At 38.5% G+C, this 13,570-nt stretch overlaps 2 protein-coding genes across 2 annotated transcripts in view; both read left to right on the forward strand.

Annotated features, from left to right (window-relative positions):
• LOC122663268 overlaps positions 1-13,570 on the forward strand; it is a 75,003-nt gene that overhangs the window by 10,539 nt on the left and 50,894 nt on the right. The window lies entirely within an intron of this gene.
• On the forward strand, positions 677-2,095 carry LOC122661410. The gene is made up of 2 exons (XM_043856790.1): positions 677-743; positions 779-2,095. The coding sequence occupies exons 1-2, from the start codon at positions 677-679 to the stop codon at positions 2,065-2,067; spliced, it is 1,356 nt and encodes a 451-aa protein (XP_043712725.1). The 3' UTR covers positions 2,068-2,095.

Below are 13,570 nucleotides of genomic sequence, written 5' to 3' on the forward strand. Positions count from 1 at the left end.
GAAATGAGCTGGTCCTCAGGTGATAATTTTTTTGTGAGCTCAAAGTTAGAGGTCTTCTCGGTAGACCTCTCTTCCGAACCACTAGAATTGACAATAAGTGACGATGTCGTCTACGACGGGCCAAAGGGTGATGATTTCAAGGGGTTCTTGCGTTCTAAGAACTTTCGAGTAAACCGTCAGGGAAAGGCTATTGTACGCATCCAAAAGCGCGACGACGATGGTGAATTCATAGAATATCAGTATGATACCTTCATTCTAGAAACAGTGATACCGTTGGGTCCTTTTGGTTTTCAAAACGTACCGTTGCGGAAGCCGCAAGTGGTGACTGAATTGGAAAGCCTCTTGGATAATACCAAGGGTGAATTGACAAAGAAGAATGATGAGCTTAATGAATTGCAAAGCCACTTGGACAATACCAAGGCTGAGAAGAATAATAAGATTAATGAATTGCGAGGCCTCCTCGACAATACCAAGGCTGAATTGGCGAAGAAGAGTGATGAGCTCAATGAATCGCAAAGCCACTTGGATAATACCAAGGCTGAGAAGAATAATGAGGTTAATGAATTGCGAAGCCTCCTCGACAATACCAAGGCTGAATTGGCAAGGAAGAGTGATGAGCTCAATGAATCGCAAGGCCTCCTCGACAATACCAAGGCCGAATTGGTGAAGAAGAGCGATGAGCTCAATGAATCGCAAAGCCTCCTTGACAATACCAAGGCTGAATTGGCAAAGAAGAATGATGAGCTTAATGAATTAATGAAGCAGAAGATTGATCAAGATTGGAATCCTGAACAGTTTCGACTTACTATAGCTGCGATCACAAACTCAATGAAGAGAGCGTTTGTTAACTTTGGCCTTGAACCACCGGTAAGTGGAGATCCAAAATCTGTGCTGAAGTTTCTCGAGATGTTACATGATTTGATCCTTCACAAAGAATTCTGGATGTTAGATGATCAAAACCTTCAAAAAGAATTCGATACCACTTTCTTAGTAGCTGTGAATGGGATACTTGCCTCCATTGCGAGTATATTTGAGAAACGCATTGGCTTAAGCATTGGCATGGAAACGAATAGTCCGAGTACTCGAGCCCGTCTCATTGATAATCTACTTACCTTGAGAGGCTTTATGGTGGATTCCCACTTCTTTATCGATGGCAGTGTTATAGTCAAGGATTTCCGTCTGATGAACGAGGACGACCTCATAGTTATCTTTCGAGATTCTGCAGCAGAAGTGGCTGAGCTCAAACAAAAGGAGATAGGTGCCAAATCAATCGATAACATCGACGGAAAGTCCATCTTCTACGGTTATTTCAACATTCCTACGGTCGGGATGTTCAAGGGTGTTTTGACTAGAATTCATGTGAACCTGCCAGATGAGATCATGGTGAAACTTCGAGTAGGCGGAAAACATAACCTTAATGACAAAAGGTTTTGGTTTGTCCATGCAAATGGATCAGATATTTTTGAAAAGGGACCTCGAAGTCTTGAATCAATGACAGAGAATCTAGAACTTGTCAAATTCTCCCCTTCTCGGGTCTTAGGTGACCCGACCAACTTCTTTGAGTTTCTCCGTAGGATGAATCGCATATTTGTTAATAAGAAAGGAACATATCTCAAGTTTGACTTTATTGCTACCAATTTCACAGAACCGCGGTATGTTTTTCACAATTCAGTTGCCTATATTGATAAGGATCTTACAATGTCTGAGCCTTTCAAGTTGGTGCAATTTGATGTGAATACACGTGGAACAGATATTGAACAACGAAGAGTTTTATTACCTAGCGGAGAAGGACGTAAGCTTACATCTAATGCCACAGAGTGGATTGTAAATGGAGCTCTGGGTAACGATTGTGCTTTTACATTCAAAGATTTTTGTTTTATTGGGAAAATAACGAAAGTCTTGGATACTTTCCGCGACAATGCTCTGGTCAGCGTATTCTTTGAACAAACCCAGCACGGAGAGAATTGTTATGTCGACGCTGTAGCAACAACTTTCTTTGTTTTAAATACTGAGGAAATTCCACTGTGGAAAACTGTTGGTAAGGTGGCTCCGAAATTTATTTCGTAGGGTTTGTAGTTTTTTCTATGTAACCTAAACTTTGAGGCTAGTCTGAATTGACTGGTCACATTATTGTATTGTGTCCTCCATACGATGTATATGTATCAGTTCGATTGTGCATGGTTTTCTATATAGGGATTTTTTTTTTTTTTTTTTTTTTGTTGTTATTATTTATTGTCTTGTTAATAAAAATTATAAAATCCTTTATGAGTGGTTTGACGATGTCAAGACTCAAGACTCAAGACAGGACATTGTGAAAGCACTCAGCGTGAAATATGAACACTAATAACAATCCCATATTTCATCAAGGAAAGCCATGGAGACCCTAGAAATGCATAAAAGAGGTTCACAGGCTCAGGTAGCGTTCCCATGTGAAAGACCTTCAAAGATCCCACATTTAGACACGTGATTGATTAGTTGTGTAATATTCTCAAGTCACATTTTTCTTAGGTTTCTTTTTCTCATGTTCTAAGACAAGGGAATTTAGTGTCAGATCGATTGGTTTATTTCGATCACAATTTAGGTTAATTTGTAATTTTAGATTCCCTCCCCCTTCCTTTTATTTCTTCTGTGTTGTTAGATGACAGTCATTTGGTACAACATCCTTGTAATGTAAGCACCTTTTCTAATTAAGGTTTTATTCGGATAAAAAAAAGTAAAAGCAAAATAAAATAAAAGTTAATAAAGGCCAGAGATTATGAAAAAATTATCTCTTCTCGTTCCGGTTTGACCCAGTTTCTCAGTCCCTCTAACAAGGGGGGTGGACCCCACCTAGACAGTGTTTAGGTAGGGGGAAGGTTCTCATTATGCCCCCCTTATTAGGGGCACTGAGGAACTGAGCCGAATAGGGAACTGGAGGGGATAAAGATTGGTTTTGTACATAATCGCATACAAAACATGGGATTAGGACAATAGGGGGGTCTGAAATGACCAAAACCCCGTCTCCCTACCTCAGGAATGGTTTCTTTTTTCTCTATATTTGATCATGCATGAACCCGTGCCCCATAAATAAATAAACAAAAGGTTTGCTTTTCTTGGATAATACCATTAGTTAACATCAAATAATTTTTTGAAGTATTTTACAATAAAAATAATAATCTCCTAATTATTACTATAGCTATAATAATAATAATAATAATAACAATAAGTATTATTAATATGGGCTGATGTTCTTTGTGCCGTAGTGCAGCCTGAGCCCAAATACATGGGCCTTCCATTCAGAGGGCAGGGTGGTCATTTTACCTACCCCTATGTGTCTGGGCGTAGCCTGCGCCCCCAAGAACATTTGGCCTATTAATATTAGGGTTTTTTTTTTCAAATTCCCCATATGTACAAATGCAGTCCTGAACTTTCACTGTTTCCAAATGCATCCTTACTTTCCAAACTTTGTAACACTCTAGTCTAGTCTGTTCAGCTGGGACATTAGACGTTAGTTTCAGAGAATCTAATGACCAAAATGCCCTTATGATAAAACCCACCATAATTAAAGAATAAAGTGACCAAATTGCCCTCATCTTCCTCAAATTGTTTAGGATTTGAAACTGAAAGTCGAATAAAACATAAAATCATCCAAAAAAGAGGAGAAAATTGGTCCTAGAGATTTCAGTCTGAAATTCTGACCTAAGTGTGTCAATTTAGAACCGAAACCAAAATCAACTATTTAAACTCGAATGGAATTGAATTACCCATTTTCGAACCAAATATGGAACAGAATAAATCATATTCTTTTTCAATATTTAATCAATGTAGATGATAAATTATAAAGGGCGTACCCAATGCACGAGGCTCCCATGGTCCCACCTATTGCATAATCTGCCTCGAAATATTTCTCAGAATACGCAATCTTACCTGAGGAGAATTCAAATTTGAACAGAGGACTCTTCCTTCCAGTCAAAAACGTTTCAAACACCGGGAAATTAGGGAAACCTATGAAAACCCGTATAGAAGTTGTACGATTATCTATTCTTTTGACAACCAAACACAGCCTTAGTGTAGATCCACACAATATATTATTGATGCATGTAGGTGAAATAGGAGCTCTACACAAGTTTATTTCATGGGTTGATGTTATCTGTGGCGCAGCGCAACCTGCGCCAAGACACATGGGTCTGCCATTCAGGAGGCAGGGTGGTCATTTCACCCACCCCCATGTGTCTAGGCGCAGCCTGTACCACCGGCACAGAAAACATTCTCCCTTATTTCATTTACTAAATGGGTTACTACCAATGGAGGCCCACGTTTGGTTTAAATCAACACAATGACGAGAAAGTTTATGGATTAAAATCCTCTGCAGTAACGGATCTGGCAATGCATTGCGGTGCGGCCTTGCGTACTCGACACGTGGATGATGCGACATCCAATGGTTCCAAGCTAGAGAAAAAAAAAATTAGTACAATTGAATTCGCACCGTTGGATGTCACATCATCCATGTATTGAGCTCGCAAGGTTACACCGTGGTGCACTGTTGAGGATTTTTTTCTAAAGTTTATTGGGTAATTAATACAGTAAAAATATTGTGCGGATGAAGAGTTGCGAAACTGTAGCAAAACTGAAATCTATCCAAAACCGAAATCCGTCCAAGAAGCCTAATAGAAATTGAAGTCCCGAATCCCATTCCAATTCCAAGCGTGTTCTATGAAAGTAAAAAAAATCGGAGGTCCCAACTCCCAAACTGCTCAAAGCAGTGTCGGATCCCGTTCCAAACGTGTCATAAAAGGAAAAAAAACGAATCCACCCCTTAACTTAATTGCCTCTTACTTCCTCCTTATTCTTCTCTTCTATATCTCTCCACAGAACCACTCTCTCAATTCTCAAGGCTCTCTCTTCCCGGCCATCTCCAACCACTAAGAGGGCGCCGTCCTTAGCATTACCTACTTCTTCTTCTCTCTCTCTGTTCGATTCGCTCATTTCTCAGAGGTAATGAATGTTTATTATGTTCATACTGGATGCAATGAAATTTAGGCTCTGAGACATCATAATCCATTCACCATTTTCTAGACTTGTACTCCTTTAGATTGTTCGTATCTTTCTTGATCATTGTCTCCTCCAGTTCCCTGTCCGGCCCGGCTCTCCAGTGCCCCTAACAAGGAGGCGCAATGACCACCCTTCCCCTGTCCAAACAGTTTGTCCGGGCAATTTGGATCCTCTACTGCCGAGCTGCTTGGCAGGACCATGCTGCCCAGATACAGTATTGCATGCAATGTCCGTCTTACCCCTGCCCAAACGTCTTGTCCAAGTGGAGGTATGGCGGTCATTGCACGTAGCACCGTGTCTGGACAGCACGGTCTTGCTGGGCAGCTCGACAGTCCAAGATCTAGATCCCTGCCTAGGTGGGGTCCACCCCCCTATTAGAACCACTGGGGAACAAATAGCCGGGCGGGGAATGGAGGAGATAATTTTTTTCCTTTTTCTTTTTAATGGTATTAACTTTCCTCTGTTAATTTTGTTCCCTTATGTCAAATCATGATTCATTCAAAAGTCCTTTTGGGAAGTTTTCTGGTGTACAAAGGAAATTTTTAGTTACTTTCTTGTTATGTGTTTTGATTTTAGAAATAATGTATTGCTTAACGATGATAATCGCATACTTCAACTTACTTCAACTTTCTTAGAATAGAAATAGATACTTCTAAGGGCCGAGTATCCATCTACCCACGGTGAATGGGATCGTGTGGCAGGAGAGGGCAAGAAAAGGTATTAGGAGAGTATTTTGGAACATACTAAAACTCTACGAGGGGTTTGTGAACCAGGATGGTGGGTGAATCGTCCTCTATGGGTGGAGGAAAACTTTGTCGTACTTCTAAAATACAAATTTTGAACTTCCTATGTTAGAATCAACTATTTCCTCAATGGTTGTTGATGTCTTTATCTTTTCTGTTGTAAAATAAAATAAAATTATGCTAGTGGTAATTGTGTGTGTGTGTGTGTGTGTGGCCCATTGTTTTGGATTCAAGTATGGAAACAGCCTTTCTGTGAAGTGGGGATAAGACTTTGTATATTATAATCCTCCCTAGAACCTGCAATGATGGGAGCCTCATGCATTGGGTACACCCTTTCTTTGCATGTGTGTGTTGTTGAAATATTATGGAATTATGAGACAACTTGATTCTACAACTGGTTAACCATATTAATATATATCTCCTCGATATGTTTGAAAGTTCAGTTCTCTTTCCCTTTCTAATCATTGTTTTGTTTTATAAACAATTAAACATGGAAAGTGCATAGTATATCATATGAAGGTCATCCACAATTATTTAATTGAAATTAATTTGTTTTAATCATGCACAAATTGTATTTAATATTTGGAACAATCCCATATAACAGTCACAAGTGGTGGTACATGTGCCTTTGCAAAAGAAAAATTAATGTGCTAACAAATTATGTGACAAATTTCTTGGGTTTGAACAAGATTACATACATTTACCAAAACCCATTGGCCCATTGTTTTGCATGGTGGTCGTATTCCTCTGTTAGCTTCTATATATTAGGCCTTCCCTACACTTCACTTCACTTCACTTCAAAGCACATTGGTTCACATTGTTTAAGAATTGTTTTGAGTATCTCAAACTCATTGCTTTGTGACTGCTTGTCTTTTGAATAGGAAATGAGTTGGTCATCAAGTGATAAATTTTTTGTGAGCTCAAAGTTAGAGGTCTTCTCGATTGACCTCTCTTCCAAACCATTAGAATTGACACATAGCAAAGCTTTCGTCTATGATGGGCCGAAGGGTGATGATTTCAAGAGGTTCTTGCGTTCTAAGAACCTTCGAGTAAACCGTCAAGGAAAGGCTATTGTACGTGTCCAAAAGCGCGACAACGATGGTGAATTCCTTGAATGTCAGTATGATAACTTCGTTTTAGAAATGGTGGTACCATTGGGCCCTTTTGGTTTCCAGAACTTACCATTGCCGAAGCCACAAGCGGTGAATGAATTGGAAAGCCTCCTAGGCAGTACCAAGGCTGAATTGGGGAAGAAGAATGATGATCTTAATGAATTGCAAAACCTCTTGAACAATACCAAAGCTGAATTGGCGAAGAAGAATGATGCACTTAATGAATTGCAGAGTCTTTTGGACAATACCAATGTTGCATTGACAAAGAAGAATGATGCGCTTAATGAATTAATGAAGCTGAAGATTGATCAGGACTTGAATCATGAAAAGTTCCGACTAACTATGATTGGGATCACAAACTCAATGAAGAGAGTATTTGTTGACTTTGGTCTTGAACCACCAGCAAGTGAAGATCCAGAATCGGTGCTGAGGCTGTTACATGATCTGATCCTTCAAAAAGAAATTGGTGCTACTTTCTTAGTAGCCGCGAATGAGATACTGGCCTCGATTGCAAGTATATTTCACAAACGCAGTGGCTTAAGCATTGGCATGGAAACGAATAGTCTGACGACTCCAGCCCGTCTCATTAAGGTTCTATTTACCTTAAGAGGCTTTATGGAGTCCCGCTTCTTTATTGATGGCAGTGTTATGGTCAAGGATTTACGTCTGATGAACGAGGAAGACCTCCCAGTTATCTTTCAGGATTCTGCAGCAGATGTGAGTGAGCTGAAGCAGAAGGAGATAGGTGCAAAATCAATCAATAACATCGATAGAAAACACATCTTCTACGGATATTTCAACATTCCAAAGGTGGGGATGTTCAAGGGTGTTTTGACGAGAGTTCATGTTACCCTGCCAGATGAGATAATGGTGAAACTTCGAGTAGGCAAACATAACCTTAATGATAAAAGGTTTTGGTTTGTCTATGGCAACGGTGCGAGTGTATTTGAAAAGGAGCAGGAGACTTTAAGTCCTCCTCTTGAATTGACATACAATCTAGAAGATATCAAATTCAACCCTTCTCGGATCTTGGGTGACCCGATCGACTTCCTTAAGTTTCTTCGCAGGATGAATCGAACTTACGTTAATGTAGCGGGGAAATATCTCAATTTTGAGTTTTCTGCTACTAAATTTTCAAATACTTATTATTTTAGTGATTCTGTTGCCTACGTGGATAAGAATCATATACTGGTTAATCCTTTTAAGTTGGTGCAATATGATGCGAGTACAAGTGAAGAAGGTATCCTACAACGACAAGTTAAAATTCCTGGAGGAATTGGAGCTTCGAAAAGAAAAAAAGCCGCAGATTGGATTGTAAATGAAGGTCTGTGTAACGATTGTGCTTTCACATTCAAAGATACTTGTTTTATTGGGAAAATAAGGGAAGTTACTGGTGGTACTTTTCGCAAGAATGCTTTGGTCAGCGTCTTCTTCGAACAAACTCAACACGGGAGAAATTGTTATGTAGATGCTCTAGCAACAACTTTCTTTGTTTTAAATGCGGAGGAAGAAAACACATTTAACGTTACAGGTAATGAGGTTCCGCAATTTATTCCATAGGGCCTATACTTTATTTTATTTTATTATGTTTGAGTTTGTTCAAGTAAAAACTGCTTTGAGGCTAGTTTGAATTGACTGGTCGCACTATTGTATTATCTCTTCCAAGGAGATATCAGTTTGATTAATGCATGTCCTTTACCAGTTTGTTATTGTTGTTGTAGTTGTTATTTAATGATCTACGAGTGGCTAATAATATCAAAGACAACATTGAGAAAAGGGTGCATCTCGTCTGCCCAATGTGAGGGATACATGCTAATTCAATCTCATATTTCATGATTTTTTGTTTTTTGTTTTTTTTTTCTTTATTATTTATTATATTGTTAATAAAAATTATAAAAATGCTTTATGAGTGGTTTGACGATGTCAAGACTCAAGACTCAAGACAGGACATTGTAAAAGTACCAAGCGTGGACAATATCAACACTAATAACAATCCCATATTTCATCAAGGAAAGCCATGGAGACCCTGGAAATGCTTAAAAGAAGTTCGTATGCTCAGGTAGCATTCCCATGTGAAACACCTTTTTCTTATTTTTTTTTTTTTTTTTCATGTTTGGAATTTAGTGGCAGATTGATTGATTTCTTTTGATCACAATTTAGGTTAATTTGTAATTTGGGACTCCTTCTCCCATCCTTTTATTTCTTCTCTGCTGTCAGATGACATTCATTTGGTACAACATCCTTGTAATGTAAGCATTTCTTCTAATTAAGGTTTTGTTCTGATTAAAAAAAAATAAAAGCAAAATAAAATAAAAATTAATAAAGGCCAGAGGTTATGGAAAAATTATCTCTTTCAGTCCTTGTCTGATCTAGTTCCTCAGCCCCTCAAAAAAGGGGGGTGGACCCACCCAGACAGTGTTTGGATAGGGGTAGGGTAATCATTATGCCCCCCTTATTAAGGGCACTGAAGAACTAGGCCGGCCAGGGAATTGGAGGAGATAAAGATTGGTTTTGTGCATAATCGGATGCAAAACATGGGGTAGGTACAATGGTGGGGTCCGAAATGACCAAACTCCCACTTCCTACTTCTCGAATGGTTTTTTTTTTTTTTCCTATAATTGACCATGCATGTACCCATTTCCCATAAATAAATAAACAAAAGGTTTGCTTTTCTTGGATAATACCACTAGTTAACATCAAATAATTTTTTTGAAGTATTTTATAATAAAAATAATATCTCCTAATTATTATTTTCCTTATTATTATTATTATTATCGCTATAATAATAATAATAATAAGTATTATTAATATGGGTTGATATACTCTGTGCCGTTGCACAGCCTACGCCCAAATACATGGGCCTTCCATTCAAGGGGCAGGGTGGTCATTTTGCCCACCCCCATGTGTCTGAGCGCAGCCTACACCCCCGGCATAGAGAGCATTTGGCCTATTAATATTAGGGGTTTTTTTTTTCAAATGCCCCCTTCAAATTCCCCATACGTACAAATGCATTCATGAACTTTCACTATTTCAAATACACCCCTACTTTCTAAACTTTGTAACACTCTAGTCCAATCCATTGGTCTGGGACGTTAGACGTTAGTTTAAGAGAATCTAATGACCAAAATGCCCTTATGATAAAACCCACCATAATTAAAGAATAAAGTGGCCAAATTGCCCTCATCCTCCCCCAATTATTTAGGGTTTGAAACTGAAAATCGGATAAAACATAAAATCATCCAAAAAAGAGGAGAAAATTGGTCCTAGAGATCTAAGCCTGACATTCTGACGTGAGGGTGTCAATTTAGACCAAAATCAACTATTTAAACCCGAATGGAATTGATGAATTACCCATTTTCGAACCAAATATGGAATTGAATAAATCATATTCTTTTTTTATATTTAATCAATGTGGATGATAAATTATAAAGGGCGTACACAGTGCATGAGGCTCTTGCGGTTTTGCCTATTGCATAATTTGCATCGAAATATTTCTCAGAGTAATAAATCTTACCCGAGGTGAATTCAAATTTGAACAGCGGAATCTTCCTTCTCGTCAAAAATGTTTCAAACATCGGGAAATTAGGGAAACCTATGAAAATCGTACAGAAATTGTATGATTATCTATTCTTTTGACAACCAAACACAGCCTTAGTGTAGATCCACATAACATATTATTGATGCATGTAGGTGAAATAGGAGCTCTACATAAGTTTATTTCATGGGTTGATGTTCTTTGTGCCGCAACGTAGCTTGCGCGTAGACACATGGGCCTGCCATTCAGGGGGGCAAAGTGATCATTTCACCCACCCCCATGTGTCTGGGTGCAGCCTGTGCCACCAGCACATAAAACATTCTCCCTTATTTCATTTACTAAATGGGTTACTATCAGAGGAGGCCCACGTTTTGGTTTAAACCAACACCATAACAAGAAAGTTTATGGATTAAAATCCTCTGCAGTAACCGATCTGGCAGTGCACTGCGGTGCGGCCTTGCAAACTTGACACATGGATGATGCGATATCCAACGATCGAGTTCGCACCATTGAATATTGCATCATCTGGGGCACTGCAGAGGAATTTTTTCTAAAGTTTATTGGGTAGTTAATACAGTAAAAATCTTGTGCGGATGAAGAGTTGCGAAACTCTAGCCAAACTGAAATCTATCCAAAACCGAAATCCGTCCAAGAAGCCGAATAGAAATTGAAGTCCTGAATCCCATTCCAAGCGTGTTCTATGAAAGTAATCAAAAATCGAAGGTCCCAAACTGCTTAAAGCAGTCTCGAATCCCGTCCCAAACGTGTCATAAAAGTTTAAAAAACCGAATCCACCCCTTGACTTAATTGCCTCTTACTTCCTCGTTATTCTTCTTCTCCTCTATTTCTCTCCACAGAACCACTGTCTCAAATCTCAAGGCTCTCTCTTCCCGGCCATCTCCAACCACCAAGAGGGCGCCGTCCTTAGCATTACCTACTTCTTCTTCTCTCTCTGTTCGATTTGCTCATTTCTCCGAGGTAATAATGGTTATAATCAATAATTATTGTGTTCATGCTTGATGCAATGAAATTTAGGCTCTAAGACATCATAATCCATTCAACATTTTCTAGACTTGTACTCTTTTAGATTGTTCGTATCTTTCTTGATCATTGTCTCCTGCAGTTTCCTGTCCGGCCCAGTTCTCCAGTGCCCCTAACAAGGAGGCACAATGACCACCCTACCCCTGTTCAAACAGTCTGCCCAAGCAGTTTGGATCCTCAATTGTCGAGCTGCCCAGATACGGTATTGTGCGCAATGTCTGTGTTACCCTTACGCAAAAATCTTGCCCAAGTGAGGATAAGGTGGTCATTGCATGCAGCACTGTGTCTGGGCAGCATGGTCTTGCCAGGCAGCTCGATAGTAGAAGATCTGAATCCCTATCCGGTTGGGGTCCACCCCCTATTAGAGGCACTGGGGAACAACTAGCTGGGCAGGGAATGGAGGAAATATTCTTTTTTTCCTTTTCTTTAAATAGTATTAACTTTCCTCTGTTCTGTTTTGTGTTTTTTTGTTTGATGAAACAAAGTGTAATCACACAAACCACACACCAATTCTAAAATTAACAGAGAAAATTTAATTTCCTCTGTTAATTTTGTTCCCTTATGTCATAGCATGATTCAAAAGTCCTTTTGGGAAGTTTTCTGGTGTACAAAGGAAATTTTTAGTTATTTTCTTGTTATGTGTTTTGATTTTAGAAAGAATGTATTGCCAAACTATGATAATCTCATACTTCTACTTTCTTAGGATAGAAATAGATACTTCTAAGGACCGAGTATCTGTCCAGCCACGGTGAATGAGATCATGTGGCAAGAGAGGGCGGGAAAAGGTATTAGGAGGGTATTTTGGAACATACCAAAACTCTACGAGGGGTTTGTAAACCCTAGGACACTGGGTGAACCGATCTTTATGGGTGGAGGAAAACTTTATCATACTTCTAATATACAATTTGAACTTCTTATGTTAGAATCAACTATTTAGTTGTTGATGTCTTTATCTTTTCTGTTGCAAAAAAAAAGAAAAAAATTTATGCTAGTGGTATCTTGTCTCAAATTTAATCTTTAGAATCTTTTTAACTCTTTTGAATAAATTAAGAGATGCTAGATTACAAGCATAATTAACTATTATCAATTATTAGAACCATACCACTCCAACTGCTAAACTTAGTGTTGACTCTTGAGGTTGATGACATTTGTGTGGATGGTCATTGCATATAAGATTCTTATCTTAGATTGTTGTTCTATAAAGGGGTTCTTCTTTGTCAATGAAATTAGATCTTTACTTGTAAAATGAAATCAGCTTACACAGGTCCTAGTCTGGTCATTAATTGCATGTATCATTTTCCATCTTGCATGTGACTTGGATTCGTGGTTTGAGATATAGGTTGAGTGTTCCTACCAGCTTAATTACACAGGTCCTAATTTGATCATTGCATTTATCATTTTCCATCTTGCATGTGTGTGTATGTGTGTGTACACTGCGGTAAAGGTTGCTAGATCCATTGCGACTTAGTGGTTGCTGGTTCTAGTTTGGAAATAGTTTCTCTGCGAATCGGGGGTTAAGTGTTTGTATACATTATGATCCTCTCCAAATATTGCAGTGGCAGAAACCTCGTGCACTAAATATACCCTTTCTTTGCATGTGTCAAGTGTGTGTTATTGAAATATTACGGAATTATGAGTCAACTTGGCCCTACAATTGGTTAATCATATTAATATATGCCTCCTCGATATATTCGAAAGTTCTGTTCTCTTTGCTGTTTTGATCATTGTTTTGCTTTGTATACAATTAAACATGGAAAATGCATAAAATATGATGTGGAGGTCATCCACAATCATTTAATGGAAAATAATCTGTTTTAACCATTCACAAGTCATATTCAATATTCGGAACAATCTCATAGAATAGTCATAAGCGGTTGGCACTATATGCCTTTTGCAAAAGAAGAATTGATGTGCTAACAAATTTAGTGTATATACCAAAACTAGTTCTTGGGTTTGAACAAGATTACATACATTTACCAAAATCTATTGGCCCATTGTTTTGCATGGTGGTTTTATTCCTCTGTTAGCTAGTTTCTATATATTAGGCCTTTCCCACATTTCACTTCACTTCAAAACACATTGGTTCACATTGTTTAAAAATTGTTTTA

This window comes from Telopea speciosissima, chromosome 5 (assembly GCF_018873765.1).
Source record: "Telopea speciosissima isolate NSW1024214 ecotype Mountain lineage chromosome 5, Tspe_v1, whole genome shotgun sequence".
NCBI lineage: Eukaryota > Viridiplantae > Streptophyta > Magnoliopsida > Proteales > Proteaceae > Telopea > Telopea speciosissima.